This window comes from Heterodontus francisci, chromosome 3 (genome assembly GCF_036365525.1).
Source record: "Heterodontus francisci isolate sHetFra1 chromosome 3, sHetFra1.hap1, whole genome shotgun sequence".
Lineage (NCBI taxonomy): Eukaryota > Metazoa > Chordata > Chondrichthyes > Heterodontiformes > Heterodontidae > Heterodontus > Heterodontus francisci.
This window is the reverse complement of record NC_090373.1, coordinates 7,174,168-7,194,777: the sequence shown is the minus strand read 5'-3', so window position 1 is coordinate 7,194,777 and position 20,610 is coordinate 7,174,168. Positions and strand designations below refer to the sequence as shown.

At 41.8% G+C, this 20,610-nt stretch overlaps 1 protein-coding gene across 20 annotated transcripts in view; it reads right to left on the bottom strand.

Annotated features, from left to right (window-relative positions):
* The window catches only part of LOC137353703 (regulating synaptic membrane exocytosis protein 3-like), a 1,492,914-nt gene that overhangs the window by 235,695 nt on the left and 1,236,609 nt on the right, over positions 1-20,610 (bottom strand). For 16 of the 20 annotated variants that reach the window (XM_068020069.1, XM_068020075.1, XM_068020096.1 and 13 more), the window contains 2 exons: positions 14,746-14,823; positions 2,873-2,935 (listed from right to left, as the gene is read on the bottom strand). In XM_068020069.1, the coding sequence (XP_067876170.1) occupies positions 2,873-2,935; positions 14,746-14,823 (141 nt within the window). The remainder of the gene's footprint in view (positions 1-2,872; positions 2,936-14,745; positions 14,824-20,610) is intronic. The other 4 variants (XM_068020092.1, XM_068020095.1, XM_068020098.1 and 1 more) reach the window with 1 other exon arrangement.

The following is a 20,610-nucleotide window of genomic DNA, read 5'->3' as shown; positions in this document are numbered from 1 at the left end:
CTGTCATTCAATACGATCATGGATGATCTTCTGCCTCAATTCCACTTTCCCGCCTTCTTCCCATATCCCTTGATTCCTTGAGAGAAAATCTGTCCATCTCAACCTTAAATATATTTAACAATGGAGCAGCCACAATCCTCTGCGGTAGAGAATTCCAAAGATTCATAAACCTCTGAGTGAAGAATTTTCTCCTCATCTCAATCTTAAATGATCGGCCCATAATTCTGGGACTGTACCCCCATGTTCTAGGTTCCCCAGCAAGGTAGAGGAGGAGAGAAGGGGAGAGGGAGGAGAGAGGAGGGATAGAGGGAGGAGAGAGGGGGAGAGGGAGGAGAGAGGGGGAGAGGGAAGAGAGAGGGGGGATAGAGGGAGGAGAGAGGGGGAGAGGGAGGAGAGAGGGAGAGAGGGAAGAGAGAGGGGTGATAGAGGGAGGAGAGAGGGGGGATAGAGGGAGGGGGGATAGAGGGAGGAGAGAGGGGGAGAGGGAGGAGAGAGGGGGAGAGGGAGGAGAGAGGGGGGATTGAGGGAGGAGAGAGGGGGAGAGGGAGGAGAGAGGGGGAGAGGGAAGAGAGAGGGGTGATAGAGGGAGGAGAGAGGGGGGATGGAGGGAGGAGAGAGGGGGAGAGAGAAGAGAGAGGGGGGATAGAGGGAGGAGAGAGGGGGAGAGGGAGGAGAGAGGGGGAGAGGGAGGAGAGAGGGGGAGAGGGAGGAGAGAGGGGGAGAAGGAGGAGAGAGGGGGGATAGAGAGAGGAGAGAGGGGGGGATAGAGGGAGGGGGGATAGAGGAAGGAGAGAGGGGGAGAGGGAGGAGAGAGGGGGAGAGGGAGGAGAGAAGGGGCGAGGGAGAAGAGAAGGGGGAGAGGGAGGAGGGAAGGAGGAGAGGGGGAGAGGGAGGAGAGAGGGAGGAGCGGGAGGAGAGGGAGGAGAGGGGGATAGAGAGATGAAAGATTAGATTAGAGATACAGCACTGAAACAGGCCCTTCGGCCCACCGAGTCTGTGCCGACCATCAACCACCCATTTATACTAATCCTACACGAATCCCATATTCCTACCAAACATCCCCACCTGTCCCTATATTTCCCTACCACCTACCTATACTAGTGACAATTTATAATGGCCAATTTACCTATCAACCTGCAAGTCTTTTTTTGGTTTTTTTTGAAGCAGGAAAGAAGAGGGACAGAACAGAACGAAAGAGGGAGAGTGGTAATGATAGAGAGGGGAGGGGTGGGAACGGAAGGGAGAGATTGGAGGGGAGAAGGAGGAGGGGGAGGAGAAGAAAGTGAGGGGAGTAGATGGTTGGAAGGGGAAAGATGTGATGGGAGGACGATGAGAGCATGGCAGGGAGGGAGGAGATATAGGGGAGGGGATGGGGTAGGAGATAGGAAGGACAGAGGGGTTGCTTGGGTGGGAGAGATGATAGGAAGGGGAGGGAATGGGAGGGAGGAAGGGGAAGGGTTGGGAGGGAATGGGTGGGGGGGTTGGAGGGAGAGAGGGGTTAGGCGGGAGGGAGAGGATAAAAGGGGGGGGGAGAGAATGGGAGGAAGGAGAATGGATGGGAGGGAGGGGAGGGTTGGAGAGGATGAGAGGAAGGGCAGGGGATCGGAGGGAGGGAATGGGAGGGAGGGGGAGGGGATGGGTGGGGAATGGGAGGGAAACAGTGATTAGGAGGGAGAGAGAGGATAAAAGGAAGGGGAGGGGGAGGGAATGGGAGGGAGGAAGGGGAGGGGTTGGGAGGGAAGGGAATAGGAGGGAGGAGAGGCATTGGGAGGGAGGAAGGGGAGGAGATGGGAAGGAGGAAGGGGAAGGAATGGAAGAGAGGGGGTGTTGGAGGGAGGCAGGAGAGGGGAAGGAGCAGAGGGAGCAGAGAGAGGTGAGTGAGGGAGGCAGGAGAGTGGAGGGATGCACATACTCTTATTTTGCACAGCAATGGCTGGACAGCAGGAAGGTTGGCTGAAGCAGACCTGAAACGTTAACTCTGCTTTTCTCTCCACAGATGCTGCCTAACCTGCTGAGTATTTCCAGCACTTTCTGTTCTTATTTCAGAGTTCCAGCATCTGCAGTATTTTGCTTTTATTTATAGCTGAAGCATTGCCTGTTCTGGGAGGATGCTGTATTACCCGATCCCCCAGAAATATTTAAACTATTATTTACACTGCTGGAATGTAAACACGGAATATTGTTATAAAAGTATCCTTTCCTTGGAGGTCTGTGCAGGGCAGAGAGAGTACCAGAAGAGTATGTGAAGCATATTTTAATCCAACACAAACTTCTTGTGAGGCTGACCATTGCGACCACTGACGACACAATCACATAAGAATACAGGTATGAAAGAATGAGAAAAGCCAGTTCAGCCTGTTTATTAAATCTGTTTTTTTAGGATCAGTTCCAGAATATTCTTATACCATTTCTCATTTTCATCTTCCCCTTGCTTACATGGCTAATCTGCATCCTTCTCCTGTCTCTTCATGATCTAAGTCAGCATTCTTTGTGCTATGATACTCTACTTCATGAGAAGAGATATGGATCTTGTCGCCTCATTTCCCAACTCCTTGATTCAAGACTTAACATGATTCTCAAAAACCTCCATTGCCTCTCTGTCATATTACACACATCTCGATAAGGTGCCGTTACGCAGCTGTTACTAAATTATATTCCATTAACAATATACAACTTACTCGACTATTGCATAATAAAAGAATAAGGCTTCTTACAAGTGGAAAGATACATCAGTACATTGAATACAGGATTAAGGTTTAAGAGAAAAGTTATAACAAACAAAGCAAGGACCATTTATAGCCCCTCAACTGTTTTCAGTGGGAGAATGCATTCTGACTGTGATCTGAATTACATTGATTAGGTTCTGTCCTACCTTTCAGTCCCAGATGCAGTGCTTTTTCTACCCTGCTTGAGGTTGCCAGACCTCTCCAAGGTCCTGAACATGATCGGAAAAAAGAAAAGAACAGGGATACAGGGAGAAAACGGAATGAATGAATCATGAAACAAAAAGAACAAATCTGTTGGGATTAAAATATTACACCGAGCAGCATAATAATGATGCAACATTTTGGATACAACTCTAGTCTTAGTATTTAGACAAAATGACAACACCACAAACTATAGTTTATTTTTTTCCAATGACTTGTGTTAGAAATCTATATATAACTATATGACAAAATAAACAAGCCTTTCTCAACGGGGGTTATGGATTAGTACTCCCAGTCTAGAGCATTCTGCAATAGAAGACTGCATCAGAAATTTGGGCTGGAGCTCTGTACACCCAAATTAAAATCTACACAACCTTCTGATTATTCAATTTAATGGATAGGAAATCACACAGGTCATGAAATTCCTGATAAGCACCCTTACACAGAGTGCAGAGTGTACAAAGCTCTGTGTTGGGAGTGCTAGATCTTTGAATATTCCCCAGTATAATCTCTAACTTACTGTTTGCAATAAACTGAAATCACCTAATAGCAGATTACAGGGATCAATTTTCATAAAATGTCCAAACTCTCAATTGGTGATAGTGGGAGCAACATTTTGTAAAATTATCCCTCATCTTTAATGGCTGGGAGAAGGAAGAGAATTAATACAGAATGAGTAGATTGACTGATTAATATAACTGTGTGTAGAGAATTCTCCAGACATTAATTTGGAGTTTGTGTTAAGAGGAATAATTTGTCTGGATAGGTTTTAAATATTATATTGGAGCACAGTTTCAGAATTCCTGCGGCTGAAATAGCTAATTAACTATTGTCTTTTTTCCCTTAAACTTGCTGTTATTCCAAATGAAAGGATCTTACTAAGATGAAATTAAACAGAACTATTCCTGTGGGAAAGTGCCTGCTCTCCAGTTGGTCACTGCCCACATTAGGAGGATTGAATTTGAAATCTCCGTGCATTGGGAACTGCAGTCACAGAATGTGTACCATTCTTGATAGTAGCGCTAAAGCAAACCATTATTTTGATTGTGCCACTCAATATATATGTGTTTTGACACATCCAAGCTGTACAAGCAGGGTAAAGCGCAAATATTAGCCCCATGAAAATGTTTAAAACCACAATAAATTATAAATTAGTCAACAAAATTTACTTATACAAGCCTGATCACCTTTTTTAAACTAATAGTAGGTATTGAGACCTGATCGGATCTGAACGCATACTGCTACTCTGCTGAAGACAATGTTTGTGTGTGGGGCAGGTTGGAGTCCCGCCCCTTCAGACATGTATCCCAATCAAAGGTGGAGTTGAGGAGGGTGGAAATCATGGATCTGTAATATAATTGCGTCATGGAGTGTATAACTGAGCCATGAGGAATGGGAAGTCCCAGGGTTGATACCTGGCCTATACTGAATTAGCTGATCTCAGGTTAATGGCTCCAGAAACTAATCAATTGGCCTCAAGGTCCCTGTGAAATGGAAAAGGGGGAAAAGTCAGCTATGCTCAGATTCAGAAATGAAAACTAGACACTTTAATCCATGATTTTAATTTGGTCATCAACATGAGGCTAGGGAGATTTAAACTATTGGGCCTCAGCTGCACAGGCCTAGTTAATCTCCCAAAGGTAATCAGGAAGTGATAACTAGCCGGCACATGGGTGCTGAATGTCAGGTAGCAAGAAGCTGTTGTTAAGCACCAAATGAACAGTCTCTGGCATTCAGGTATCAACTGAGTTGGAGAAGGGCTGCCTGGGGCAGTTGAGGCCTAGGCATTACTTGTGGGGACTACAGGAATACTCCTTCTCCTCCTGGCCCCACAAGGAAAGTGACAAATTGGGGCTTCTTCTGACTCCAACTCCCTGTCCCACTAGGTTAGCTCAGTGGGAAAAAACACAATGGTCCCATCCCCTCCCTCCTCTCAGGCAAGGCCTCTGATTAAAATGGTAGTCAGACCCCGATGACATAACTGAAGCTCAATCTACATATTTAAAGAAGGATTTGGCCAGTTTTCAGTGGGTGTCCTTTATGCCTGCTCAGAAAAGCAGGTTAAAATTGGAACCTGCAGGAAGAGAGCAGGAAATAAATAGTTAAGGTCCACAGGCAAGTTTAACTGTGTGCTACCCCGATTTCAGCCAGGTGGAGACACAAGAGACCCACAACTGCTTGTGGGAATGGTTTGCGGAATATGTTTGTACCTTCAGACAACGAGGCCAGCAAAAAAAATTACAACAACTTACAGTTACATAGTGCCTTTAACATTGTAAGCCATCTCAAGGTCCTTCATAAGAGATTGAAAATGAGAAGTGGTACTGATAGTAGTACTCTCTCCCTATGGAATGGACTTTTATCTTCACTGCCAGGGTGGTAATCCAGAGCAGCAGATTGCCCCCCTTTTATAGAACCTGCCTGATTTATTTTTTATAACATGCAGGGGATCATCTCCATCCAAGTGAAGATGAAAATCTATCTCATCCTCTGTTAAGGAAGTTATTTTAAACAAGGAATTCTACCTAATGGTCATTTTATTTTTAAAAAATCCACATTCCCCTACTGTTATGCAAATGATGTTCTAAAAATCTCCCTCTGAGGTTCTCTTAAATTTCCCAACAGCCTTTTTATGTAACTTGGAAAAAATAGCATCCCAATAATTACAAGAAAAGGTACTGTTCAGGTTTTTAAAAGCTTCCTACAGGGAATAACCTTGTAAATAGCTATGGACCACCCCGCAGTAACTGCAGGTAAGAGCAGCTCAGTGGAAAATGTCTACACATGACTTCTATCTTCTGTAATTCATCAACGTCAAAGCTGTAGAGATAAAAGATAAGTCATTAACCTCCTGAAAGAGTCAATACCTCCGGAAAAATGGTTAATGTTCCTCAAATTACAGTTCATAATGTTTTAGTGTCAAAAGCTATGTGATCAAATGTTTCTGATCAAATCTTATTTGAAAGACAAAGGTCAACATAAAGAATCAATAATACAGGACAGAACAGTATTGGGCTGGAAATACCAAAGGCATCTCGATGGTGTTGAGTAATGATAATTAATGAAAATGAATTGGCACATTGGGCAGTGATAAAACACTGCAACCTCATGACGCTGTTCCAGCATTAATAGAAAGCAATTAAACTAGCTCAACGTAACATATCTGACAATGAATTCATTGTTATTGCTGAAATGATGAAACATGTCCACAATTCAGTTCTCCCTAAAGCAATTATTAGTTTGCTTGTAACCAAATTAGAAAGGTTACAAAGCTTAGAAAGCTTTTGCACTCCTGTTACACAATGATAATATGGGATCAGCTGGAGTCCACACTACAAGCATTGTTCAAGATTCTATGTTTTGAGTTGATATATTCTGTAATCCTAGCTGTGCGGAATGATGGTTCTAAACCTACTTCCAATTCATGCTCTTGTGTGGCATGTGGGGTAACAGAATGTATGTGTCATTGATGTAGTGAGGCTATTGCAATGGATTTATTGAGAATATTGCTTTTGAATTTAATGAGAATATTGCATTTCGATTTAATGCCGATGTTATATTGGTTATGTAAGGATATTTTATTGGATTTAATGAGGAAATTGTATTAGTTTAATTAAGATATTGCATTGGATTTAATGAAGATATTGCATTCGATTTAGTTAGCATATTGAATTGGATTTGGTGAGGATATTGCATTGGATTTAATGAGGATATTGCATTGGATTTAATGAAGATATTGCATTGGATTTAGTTAGCATATTGAATTGGATTTGGTGAGGATATTGCATTGGATTTAATGAGGATATTGCATTGGATTTAATAAGGATATTGTATTGGATTTGGTGAGGATATTTCATTGGATTTAATAAGGATATTGTATTGGATTTGGTGAGGATATTTCATTGGATTTAATAAGGATATTGTATTGGATTTGGTGAGGATATTTCATTGGATTTAATGAGGATATTGCATTGGATTTAATGAAGATATTGCATTGGATTTAGTTAGCATATTGAATTGGATTTGGTGAGGATATTGCATTGGATTTAATGAGGATATTGCATTGGATTTAATGAAGATATTGCATTGGATTTAGTTAGCATATTGAATTGGATTTGGTGAGGATATTGCATTGGATTTAATGAGGATATTGCATTGGATTTAATAAGGATATTGTATTGGATTTGGTGAGGATATTTCATTGGATTTAATAAGGATATTGTATTGGATTTGGTGAGGATATTTCATTGGATTTAATAAGGATATTGTATTGGATTTGGTGAGGATATTTCATTGGATTTAATAAGGATATTGTATTGGATTTGGTGAGGATATTTCATTGGATTTAATAAGGATATTGTATTGGATTTGGTGAGGATGTTGCATTGGATTTAATAAGGATATTGTATTGGATTTGGTGAGGATATTGCATTGGATTTAATAAGGATATTGTATGGGAGTTGGTGAGGATATTGCATTGGATTTAGTTAGCATATTGAATTGGATTTGGTGAGGATGTTGCATTGGATTTAATAAGGATATTGTATTGGATTTGGTGAGGATATTGCATTGGATTTAGTTAGCATATTGTATTGGATTTGGTGAGGATATTGCATTGGATTTAGTTAGCATATTGAATTGGATTTGGTGAGGATATTGCATTGGATTTAGTTAGCATATTGTATTGGATTTGGTGAGGATATTGCATTGGATTTAGTTAGCATATTGAATTGGATTTGGTGAGGATATTGCATTGGATTTAGTTAGCATATTGAATTGGATTTGGTGAGGATATTGCATTGGATTTAGTTAGAATATTGAATTGGATTTGGTGAGGATATTGCATTGGATTTAATGAGGATATTGCATTGGATTTAATGAGGATAATGTCTCGGATCGTGTTTTTGGGATCCTTAAGGGGGAGGGGGAGCAGCCCCAAGTCGTGGTCCACATAGGCACCAACGACATAGGTAGGAAGAGAGATGGGGATTTAAGGCAGAAATTCAGGGAGCTAGGGTGGAAGCTTAGAGCGAGAACAAACAGAGTTGTTATCTCTGGGTTGTTGCCCGTGCCACGTGCTAGCGAAGCGAGGAATAGGGAGAGAGAGGAGTTGAACACGTGGCTGCAGGGATGGTGTAGGAGGGAGGGTTTTGGTTTCCTGGATAATTGGGGCTCTTTCTGGGGTAGGTGGGACCTCTACAAACAGGATGGTCTTCACCTCAACCAGAGGGGTACCAATATCCTGGGGGGGAGATTTGCTAGTGCTCTTCGGGGGGGTTTAAACTAATTCAGCAGGGGGATGGGAACCTAAATTGTAGTGCCAGTGTACAGGCTGTTGAGAGTAGTCAGGTAGGGGATAAGGTTACAGGGACGCAAGAGGGCACTGGCAAGCAAGAACTTGGTTTAAAGTGTGTCTACTTCAACGCCAGGAGCATCCGGAATAAGGTGGGTGAGCTTGCAGCATGGGTTGGTACCTGGGATCTCGATGTTGTGGCCATTTCGGAGACATGGGTAGAGCAGGGACAGGAATGGATGTTGCAGGTTCCGGGATTCAGATGTTTCAGTAAGAACAGAGAAGATGGTAAAAGAGGGGTGGGGTGTGGCATTGTTAATCAAGGAGAGTATTACGGCGGCAGAAAGGATGTTTGAGGACTCGTCTACTGAGGTAGTATGGGCCGAGGTTAGAAACAGGAGAGGAGAGGTCACCCTGTTGGGAGTTTTCTATCGACCTCCGAATAGTTCCAGAGATGTAGAGGAAAGGATAGCGAAGATGATTCTCGACAGGAGCGAGAGTAACAGGGTAGTTGTTATGGGGGACTTTAACTTTCCAAATATTGACTGGAAATACTATAGTTCGAGTACTTTAGATGGGTCAGTTTTTGTCCAGTGTGTGCAGGAGGGTTTTCTGACACAGTATGTAGACAGGCCAACCAGGGGCAATGCCACATTGGATTTGGTACTGGGTAATGAACCCGGCCAGGTGTTAGATTTAGATGTAGGTGAGCACTTTGGTGATAGTGATCACAATTCGGTTAGGTTTACCTTAGCGATGGGCAGGGACAGGTATATACCGCAGGGCAAGAATTATAGCTGGGGGAAAGGAAATTATGATGCGATTAGGCAAGATTTAGGATGCGTAGGATGGGGAAGGAAACTGCAGGGGGTGGGCACAATCGAAATGTGGAGCTCATTCAGGGAGCAGCTACTGCGTGTCCTTGATAAGTATGTACCTGTCAGGCAGGGTGGAAGTTGTCGAGCGAGGGAGCCATGGTTTACTAAAGAAGTTGAAGCGCTTGTCAAGAGGAAGAAGAAGGCTTATATTAGGATGAGACGTGAAGGCTCAGTTAGGGTGCTTGAGAGTTACAAGCTAGCCAGGAAGGATCTAAAGGGAGAGCTAAGAAGAGCGAGGAGAGGACACGAGAAGTCATTGGCGGATAGGATCAAGGAAAACCCTAAGGCTTTCTATAGGTATATCAGGAATAAAAGAATGACTAGAGTTAGATTAGGGCAAATCAAGGATAGTAGTGGGAAGTTGTGTGTGGAATCAGAGAAGATCGGGGAAGCGTTAAATGAATATTTTTCGTCAGTATTTACAGTAGAGAAAGAAAATGTTGTCGAGGAGAATACTGAGATACAGACTACTAGGCTAGATGGGATTGAGGTTCACAAGGAGGAGGTGTTAGCAATTTTGGAAAGTGTGAAAATAGATAAGTCCCCTGGGCCAGATGGGATTTATCCTAGGATTCTCTGGGAAGCTAGGGAGGAGATTGCAGAGCCTTTGACCTTGATCTTTATGTCGTCATTGTCGACAGGAATAGTGCCGGAAGACTGGAGGATAGCAAATGTTGTCCCCTTGTTCAAGAAGGGGAGTAGAGACAGCCCTGGTAATTATACACCTGTGAGCCTTACTTCGGTTGTGGGTAAAATGTTGGAAAAGGTTATAAGAGATAGGATTTATAATCATCTTGAAAAGAATAAGTTCATTAGAGATAGTCAGCACGGTTTTGTGCCTCACAAACCTTATTGAGTTTTTTGAGAAGGTGACCAAACAGGTGGATGAGGGTAAAGCCATGGATGTGGTGTATATGGATTTCAGTAAGGCGTTTGATAAGGTTCTCCACGGTAGGCTATTGCAGAAAATACGGAAGTATGGGATTGAAGGTGATTTAGTGCTTTGGATCAGAAATTGGCTAGCTGAAAGAAGACAGAGGGTGGTGGTTGATGGCAAATGTTCATCCTGGAGTTTAGTTACTAGTGGTCTACCGCAAGGATCTGTTTTGGGGCCACTGCTGTTTGTCATTTTTATAAATGACCTGGATGAGGGTGTAGAAGGGTGGGTTAGTAAATTTGCGGATGACACGAAGGTCGGTGGAGTTGTGGATAGTGCCGAAGGATGTTGTAGGTTACAGAGGGACATAGATAGGCTGCAGAGTTGGGCTGAGAGATGGCAAATGGAGTTTAATGCGGAAAAGTGTGAGGTGATTCACTTTGGAAGGAGTAACAGGATGCAGAGTACTGGGTTAATGGGAAGATTCTTGGTAGTGTAGATGAGCAAAGAGATCTTGGTGTCCAGGGACATAAATCCCTGAAAGTTGCCACCCAGGTTAATAGGGCTGTTAAGAAGGCATATGGTGTGTTAGCTTTTATTAGTAGGGGGATCGAGTTTCGGAGCCACGAGGTCATGCTGCAGCTGTACAAAACTCTGGTGCGGCCGCACCTGGAGTATTGCGTGCAGTTCTGGTCACCGCATTATAGGAAGGATGTGGAAGCTTTGGAAAGGGTGCAGAGGAGATTTACTAGGATGTTGCCTGGTATGGAAGGAAGGTCTTACGAGGAAAGGCTGAGGGACTTGAGGTTGTTTTCGTTAGAGAGAAGGAGGAGGAGAGGTGACTTAATAGAGACATATAAGATAAGCAGAGGGTTAGATAGGGTGGATAGTGAGAGTCTTTTTCCTCGGATGGTGATGGCAAACACGAGGGGACATAGCTTTAAGTTGAGGGGTGATAGCTATAGGACAGATGTCAGAGGTAGTTTCTTTACTCAGAGAGTAGTAGGGGCGTGGAACGCCCTGCCTGCAACAGTAGTAGACTCGCCAACATTAAGGGCATTTAAGTGGTCATTGGATAGACATATGGATGAAAATGGAATAGCGTAGGTCAGATGGTTTCACAGGTCGGCGCAACATCGAGGGCCGAAGGGCCTGTACTGCGTTGTAATGTTCTATGTTCTATATATTGGAGTTGGTGAGGATATTGCATTGGATTTAGTTAGCATATTGAATTGGATTTGGTGAGGATGTTGCATTGGATTTAATGAGGATATTGCATTGGATTTAGTTAAGATATTGAATTGGATTTATTGAGGATACTGCATCGGATTTAACGAGGCTATTTCATTGGATTTATTGAGGATATTTCATTGGATTTGGTGAGGATATTTGGTAGTGACATGTTTGCTGTATTTACTTCATTGTGAAAAATGTTTAATCCACATCTCTCCCAGGCCTGACTGAATTATGAGGTCCTTCTCATAAGTCCTTCTCATAACTGAAGTCCAGTAATTTGCCACTGCCATAGCAATCATTTGTTTATTATAAATCCATTAATATTTTAATAGTGGCATAGTTTCTAAAAGGGAAATTTGTCAAGTTTTTAAACATTTCTTGTTCAATTCAGATGTGGCAGTTAAGACAATAATTTATGACCTGTGAGTTGGAATTTTCTTTTCTTGTTTTTTCAGCATCTGCTTTTTAATCTCTGTGGTGTAAGTCTACACCAAGGTGAGTGTCTCAGATTCACTATCAGGCTTGAAATGTTTTGGTCTTCTAAATGTTCCTTTTTGCTTTGCTTCCTGCCTTCCCTGAAGGCTATTGCCAATGCTGGAGCATCTTTCCAGGGCAGGTATGATTCTTCAGTGTCTCTTCCAATAAAAGCCAAACTTACTCAGGAAGGACATCACAGCCAAGCCCAATCCTGTACTCATCTGATATCCACATGTGCATCCTTTCCAACAGTAACCACCAGATAATAATTAGGAGCAGGAGCCCTGGCTGATTATTTCCTTTTTTAGCTCAGAGGAGCTAAGGCCAATTGCAGTGCCCTATTGTTAACTCAGTTGATTAAGCACAGGTCACAGGCGCTGAACCACAGACAATTCTGGCTTGTATAGCTGCATACTACGCGAGATATAAATGAAAGCATTGAGCCATTCTGCAGCTTTTTTGAACTACCACTTAGCCAGGACATAGTTAGTTCGGATAATAGTCACTGTAATGGGAATATTTAATAAATATAACACATATCACAAAAATACTTTGGAAGCTAAGATGTAGACATTGTAATATACAGGATCTGAAATCTACCCCTGCCTACACTTGAGAGACTTAAACTATAGTCAAAGAAAACAAAATTGCTTTACTGCCATCAATCTGTTGCTGGTTGAGAGTTTAACAGTAATGTATTTCTTGCTCTGTTTCCAGTGTATTTGGTCTAAATCGGCAGTCTCTCATTGAAATACCTCTGTGCTGCTTTGGGTTTAGCACTCAGATGGTTTTTGCTGTCCTGTTTAGGTATGACAGACTCCAGCGTCCTGGTTCTTCACAACAACAATCAACGAGACACATGAAGTGGGGAGGAAGAGCGTGACCAGACAGAAGAAAGAGAGAGAGAAAAATAGAGTCACATGCAGTGAAGGGAAGATCAGAGTTTGGCAAAGTAAGAAAGTAGGCTCTAGAGAAAGTTGTGACTCTGAATTGTGGCTACAATTAACCAGTAAGGAACACAAATACTTCAGACACATCGGGGTAATTGTAACTGTTATCAGCCACCTGTTTTACATCTCTGATTTTCTTTTCCAGGAGAATCAATGGAAAAGAAAATCAGGCAGGTTATAAAACGGATGGTGAATTCATTATCGTCCAACTATAAAACTAAAATGGTCCCCATCATGGGCTTTGTTTGGTGTTCTTTGTAAATATTCTTTTCAAGCAAAATTTAAAAAAAAAATGATGAATTTTATTTATTGAGGTGAGGGATGAGAGTGCAATCCAATCAATGTCAACATGAAGCTTTCCCCAGATCAGGTACAGTGCAGTTTGATGCACAGTAAAGCTCCCTCTACTCTGCCCCAATAACATGCCTTAACCCCAGTCTCAGAATAGAACCTGTAACTGTGTAGTGCATTCAATATTTGAGATTGGCAATGCTTTAGTAAATCTACAGTTTAGGTGTAGTGTTATCCATACACACTGAGAACTGGGTAAACCCGAGTGTTTTTTCATGTAGTCAGTCACCCAATCAGTCTGTCTTGGATCAAACGCAAGAGGCCGCATGATCAGGCAGAAATATAATTAAAATTACAATGTGTCATCATTATAAGCATCAAAATTAACCCTTGTTTAAGAATTTTACTCTGGCAGTGCATGAATTACAATAACACGTAGAATTTGCCGAGAAAAACACTGGAATAGAATAGAAAATTAAGAGAAGCAACTCTATACGTTATGAACTACAGAAAGACAAACATCGCACAAGGGAAATAGACAATGGAGTAAATGTCTCGAGGTGGCAAACATATTGTGATACAAACGTCAGCTAATGAAGCTACGTCACCTTCATACTGGGGCATTTAAATGGGGTTCTTACTTCTGTCCTCTCTTCCCCCACCGCCCATCTCCCATTCCAATTACTTCCTACAAGAATGATTTTCTCCACAATTATGAAACGATACTTCAAACTGATTTAATTTTCTGTATGATTTTACTACAGATCAGAACAGTAGCTTTTATGATTTAAAACGGTGCACCTGAAACAAATAATAAATTAATTTTTTCGACTTGGTCACTTTAATCCATGTTTGACTTGAGAATAGAAATGTGTCAATTAAAATTGTTTATTATATACCACAGAAATTCAGATTCTAAGAACCTCCGATCAGGTTAACAAAAGAAAGCTTTAACAGGAATCTGAAATTAAAGGGCAAGTCTCACTATACAACGTTCCTTAAAGGGCCACAACCTCCATGAAAAAAAGTGCCCAGAAAACCTTTTCATTTGGAGATGAAGGGAAACTGTGACTTATTATTCATATGCAAATGAAACATAGACGGATTTTATGTTTTGCATCAATTCTTAGAACGTACATATGTCTAACAAAATGAAAAAGGGTTTAAACACTTTTATCATGGAGACTATAACCCCTCTTTAAAATATCATATGGTCACATTACATTATAAATAATGCAAGTTGCCTTTTGTATTGGTCAATCCAATTTGGTGTTTTTTAAAATAATTTTGGTTCTACAACATGTGATGAAATTACAGGGTGCACTGACATAATTTTGTCATTGTATCGTATGTTGTGAGGAGACTAATTAATATAGAACCCTGGATTAACAACCATATATCAGAACAGTTCTGTAAGAGATTCAGCTGCTTTTTTTTTGCTTTTAGGACTCAGTGGCCCCTTTAAGTTCCTATGCTGCTGAAATGATCTGCATCCGATATTCAAATCAGCAGAAATATGTGAAACAAACCAAAAGGATGTCAATATCAGAAAGATGTAAAGTTTAATTTTTAAATTGGACTTAGATGGTGAAATTCTCTCTTTATAGCACTGTACACTAAAATAGGTTGGGACATCTAAAAACCTGTATGTAAAGTGGAAGCAACATTACTATATATCATACTGAAAATATTAGAAATACCAGATATATTTGGTTTTGGAAACCACTATTTGAACTAAATACACTTAACTGTTCCAACTGAGCCTGCACACAAAGTTTTACATAAAGTTTCATGTACTTTTTGAATTAGTCAGTACCTGTCATCCTCGGGAGAGGCATGCTGGATGTGAATCCTGGGACTAGGCGGTCGTTTCCTATCTAGGGAGTGAAACCATCTGTCCCACCAATGAAACAGGAAGATACATAGACAAGTTAGGTAGAGACTGGGATTCAGGAACTGCTCGAATAGGCTTAGCGGTAGATGGCTGACTAGGAGTGCACCCCAGGTGTCTAAACACAAGTAACAGGGAGACTAACCTAATCTGATCTTAGAATGATAACTCTGCACATGTGAGAATGACCCAGAGTTGGAGAATGGTGATAGCAAATCCACATTTTTAATATAATATCCTGAACATGTTTTGTTCAATTTTATATTGTTTTAGATTCAAAGGTCAGTTAAAGTTTCAAAGCTGGTGAGCTGCATATGTCTAATGGTGTTTGTCTAGTACATCGCTCTGTGTTATCCGTTTACATGTATTGTGTTGCTTGTCTGATCTCTCTGTGTTATCCCCTACACATGTATGATATGGCTTGTCTGATGTATTTCTGCACATGTATGGTGTTGTTTGTCTGATGTATGGTGAGGTCACCTATTACACTCCATCTATGGCCCTGTCTTCACAGACCAAGGATTAAACATGTGACCTTCCTGGTCTATGACACAAATTGGTGTATTTAACCAGTGAGTCATCAAGGAGCCCTGCATACTATTTTTGAACTGTTTACTTGTGTTACTAATGGTAGAATTAACTTTCCACACCTACTCAATGACACAAGTGGAAACCTGAGAGCATCCAATCTTTTTAACCAATTTGCCAGCACATGCTCAGGATTAATCTTGTTTCAAATAAATGATCTGTGGAATTGCCATCGCTGTCGCCATTGCGAATCAGCCATGTGATGCTGGTGAAAACAGTGACTCAACAGGAATGAAACAAATTTGAAATGTGGTATGGATAGTGTTGAAGCTCTCTGTGTAAATGGTGTAACAAATAATTGACAACGAAAGTTTTCCTTCAACAGTGGCACTCAAGTTCTTTCACAGCAGACTGCACCAAGGGCCTGGGAGTTGAGTCTATGAACATGTGCTCATGGATTTGCTTCTACTTGGTGCACATATAGTATAAATGGCAAACATTTTTGACACACTATGCAGATGAATTAACTGGGGTTATATGTTTATGGAAAATGCAGATTTTCTGCAAGTCTGTGTTTTCCCTCTAAAAGAGCTACACGTCAGAAATCAAAGCTGAATGAATTATTGGAATGCTGTTTTTAAAAAGAATCCTCCAACTTATTTTGCACATTTCTCTCCCTCCCTGCTCTCCGAAACACTAACTCCTCAGACAGGATGGGTAGTGGAGCGGGAATTTCAGCAGGCAAATCTAAAGCCCTATCTTCTTGTGACATCAGGGGCCTGTTATGAGGCAAACGGAAGTTGCACCTGCCTCAGTTCCATCAAACACTGCCAGAAGATGCACCTTTGGACACAAACCTGGCATTTCCTCCCTTGCCAGGACCTTGCACTCACTTTATCAAATCTCCCGCTACAAGGAAATTCAGGGCCATTGATTCCTTGCTGGCGTACAATTCTGTGGGTGCCAGTCATTGTTCAGTACCTCACACAAGTCATGATTCACATGAGTGTTGGACTATGAATGTCAACAGCAATTCTAACACATGGGGCATCACAGTTGAACCTGATCCTGTCCTCTCCTGCAATTAATATACACAAGCATAATCACACACACATGCACACACAAATATATACACACAGCCAGCAGGTTTACCTAAGAGAGATCTGGAACAGGTCTCTTGCTGATCTCCCATCTCATACCCAAGAATTCTAAAACCCATTGCAGAACTTTTACTGCTAACCCAATGCAAATCAGCTATGTTAGCACAGGCTGGAGACAACTCATCTATCCTTCCTAGTTCCTATGACTCAGCTACTCACTGCCTTTACCAGCTTGGCCGTGAGAGAAGCTGAATTTGCTTTAAGGTGTCTATAAATAACATCGACTGCTTGGAATTTTGATTCCAATATCGTGACCCTAGTTAGGGCTCTGGTATTTCAGGCAGGGACAGCACAATGAACTACTGGTATTCAAAAGCTCTGTTGTTCTGGAATTTGATTAAGGATGCCAATGTTGAGGGATGGAGCAGTTTGTAATTCCGCCACCCAGTGTCAGCATTCAGTTCAGTTAGATACAGAGTAAGGGTCCCATCACTCTGCCCCAACATCAGAGGTCTCCCACACTACATCAGTTTTCATAAATTTCACTGTGGAACGTAGCTTCTTTAAACACAAGCTGACTATTTGAAAGGGCAGTCATGATAGCTATCCAAGTCTGCTGTCTTTGCGAAAATGTGTGTTTCCCTTTTCCGAACACCAGATTCTGTTTTACATTTTTGTCACATATAAGTGCGACTGTCATTTCTTCAAAGAAACCATGTTTAAAGTATGTAAATGTTGTATAGGTACCTGTTTGTATGGAAAGAATGTCAGTCTGATTGTTCATTGGATAAGTGAGTCAGTGGAAATTTAGTCTTGTATTCAAAATTCACTGGGCAAGAATATAAAGATTAAAGGAAACGATGGATTATGCAATAGAAAAGGTCTCAGAAAACCTCGTTCTACTGGTACTCTGAGTGAGTCGAGGTCCTGGATTAGTCAAACTAGGTCAGGCTAATAACAAAAGCCTGCTCAAAAACACTGGCTGACCGAAAGTGATAGATGCCAGAATATGCGATAAAGTAACTAGGAAAACATAAACATTAGAAAGGAATTACTAGCCTGACATTGTTTGACATCCAGTTGTATTTTTTCAGTAGATACACTGCTGTATTGTGTCTGAACACATCACCATCACATGCTACAAAACCACTCTCTAGCTGGGGCATCGTTCCAGTTGGCTGTTTACCGCTGAGCGATACAAGAAAACATCAAAGTACCTCCTGTCAACCTTGCAAAGCAGATTAAAAGTGACGGAGTTTAAGCAGCTGAGAGTGAGGGAGGAAGAAGCTGCCACCGTGCCTGTACCTTGTGCAGTGCTCAGAAGGTGCTTGATGGCTTCCATACATTTCACCTGTTCAGGTTAGGAAATCACACATCTCTTAAATGCTCATAGCTTCTGAGTTCCTCTGTTCAAGGATCAAGCACAGCCGTCGAAGAATAAAAAACTCCACAGGACATGGAGGAAGAGAAGCCCTTAATATGGTGACAAATTGCAATTAATGCATTCATAGGAATTATTTACTTTTGTTTCCAATGCATATTTTGTTTTGCTCCTGTGAAATTTCTCTCTTGTACCAAGAGACTAGAGTTTATTGCTTTTGGAATAAATACCACTTACATGCTTGTCACAAAGTTAAATGGCTACATGAATTTCTTTGTGACGGTTACCTCCCATTCTGTCCTGAGGTTGCTGAGCAAGGGATGCTACCAGTCCTCCAGTGCCTCATCCAAAGGACTGGTCCCCATATGTGAGCCAAGAAAATGGGCTGGATTTTAAGCAACCGTCGATGTCATGATCCGTGGTGGGAGGGGGGTGGGGGCCTGAAGCTGGCTGCGCATGAGGTATACCACGGGCCTTGACACCGGCAGGGCCCAGCCCGATCCTCCCAACAGCGGCAAGGCTCCATGGTGCCCCCCACCCCCAGCTGCTGGGTGACGGGACCACAATTTGAATTTTTAAACCAATAAAATTAATTAATTTAAATAGACTCATCTTGGTCTTGAGGGCCCACCACGATTTTCGGCTCAACGGCTGGCACTTCCTCACCTTCATATCCCGTCTGGGGAAACGAGATATGACAATGGTGGGGAGGAGGTAAGCTTAACAGTGTGCGGTAGGAGTGGGGGAAAACGGGGTCAAATAAACATCATGGGTGTAGGGGATGGTGGGAAGGGTTGTACTTTAAACTTTGTGCAGTTGTGCGGGGGGGGCGGGGGGGGGGGGTGGTGGGGGAAGGTCAGACGTTAAAGGTAAGTGTTTTTTTGGGTAGAAGGGCAAATAGTTAATGTAATTGTTATTGGGCTTGGCAAAGGGGTGTTAGTACTTTATTTGTGTAATTCTGGGGAGATAGCTCTTTAAAAATTTAAATATCCCAGACAGCTGACACCATTTCCAGGGATGGACAGCCCTCGCTCTCTATGTGATTGGGGAGTGGGGGAGCTGGCAGGCCACCCCAACTATTTAAATGTGCCGCCGCACTTAAGATCACAGCGGCTCTTTGGCGTGATTTTTGAGTTAGCTCAAAGAATCCAGCCCAATGAATGTCAGAATTCTATTTGCCGATGGAAGGCATCACAGTTGAGTCTGATTCTGTTCAGTGTAATGGATAGGACCTTTTTGATTCTTCCCCTGTCCAGCACCTTCATGCTGAGGTCAACTGGAGTCCTCTCCGCTGCCCTGAGTCAGGGCAGTCAATTAAAACACAAGTGATATTCCTGTTATGTAAGATTATTTTACATACAGATTAATTATCACACAGATTATTTTACTTGTTACCTAGCTGGTCTTAATTCTGGATTAGGTTCAGCAAATTACAGATATAAAATACAGTTACATGTGTGTACCACCAGATATGAATCTGGAAGATTAAACCTGACCTATGATTTGAAAATTACATGCACTGTCAAATTTGAGACAGGCTGAACAAGGGGTAATCTCCTTGATTATTTCTGTCACATTGCAGCAGTGAACAGATGCTAATAACCATTAATAGCAGACCACTGGATTTTAAGAATATTAATCATAGTGATGCTCAACTAGTAATGTTTTAATGTTTTCCTTTATTTTATTTAAATGTGCATATGCTTGGAGAGCTGAGTGGCTTTTGTGCCATTTAAAAATAATGAAAATTGGTGTATAGAAGGTGTTATGATGGTGCTTCTACATTTTTTGTTAAGCACTTTTTTGAGACTTATGGACTTTACAATTAAGGACATTGTTTTATTTGGGAAAACTGAAAAGGATTCCATGGATTTTTTTTTCACTGGGAACATTGAAAGGGCACCGAGAGGTCTTGTTTGAAAACAACATTTACTGGAAGTCACCTATCTTCAGATAAATATCCAGCAGGGCCTTTTTGATTTGGGGGAGATGTTTACAGAGAAATGACAGGTCACGATTTATAGGGGTCAGGAGGCTTGACTCTTGAGATATTGCTTTTGGTTTCACTTTGGACAGTATGTTGGGGTGTGAACTATTTTGCAGGCAATTGGGAAAAAACCAGCCAAGAGAGCAGCCACCATCAGCTCACCCTCTTCCATCTCTTTGAGAACTCCCTGTGTCTGCGTGGCTTTCCTCCGGGTTCTCCGGTTTCCTCCCACATGCCAAAGGCTTGCAGGTTGATAGGTAAATTGGCCATTATAAATTGCCCCTAGTATAGGTAGGTGGTAGGGAAATATAGCGACAGGTGAGGATGTGGTAGGAATATGGAATTAGTGTAGGATTAGTATAAATGGGTGGTTGATGGTCGGCACAGACTCGGTGGGCCGAAGGGCCTGTTTCAGTGCTGTATCTCTAAACTAAACAAAACTAAACTAAACTTCCTGAGAATCGAATGGAAGAAATAAAGAAACTGATGCTGCATTTCTCCTAAAAAGCCTGACAGAAACTCCTGTTGTCACATTTCTCCTGGAAAGCCTGCCAAACCGATCTTCAATGTAGCCTGAAAAGAACTGTTCTAGAAAGATCCCAGTGACAGTCGTCTACGAGTATTTGGGATGCCAAACCAAAAAGGGACAACTGACATCTTTTCAAATCTCTTTTTTCTTCAAGAATTAGCAAGTATTTGGCAAATGTATTCATTGTCTTTTCTGTAGCAGTGCTCTAAAGAGAAAATCTCTTTTATTTTCAGTTAACTGGTAAGTGTGTGTGTCTGTGTGTGTC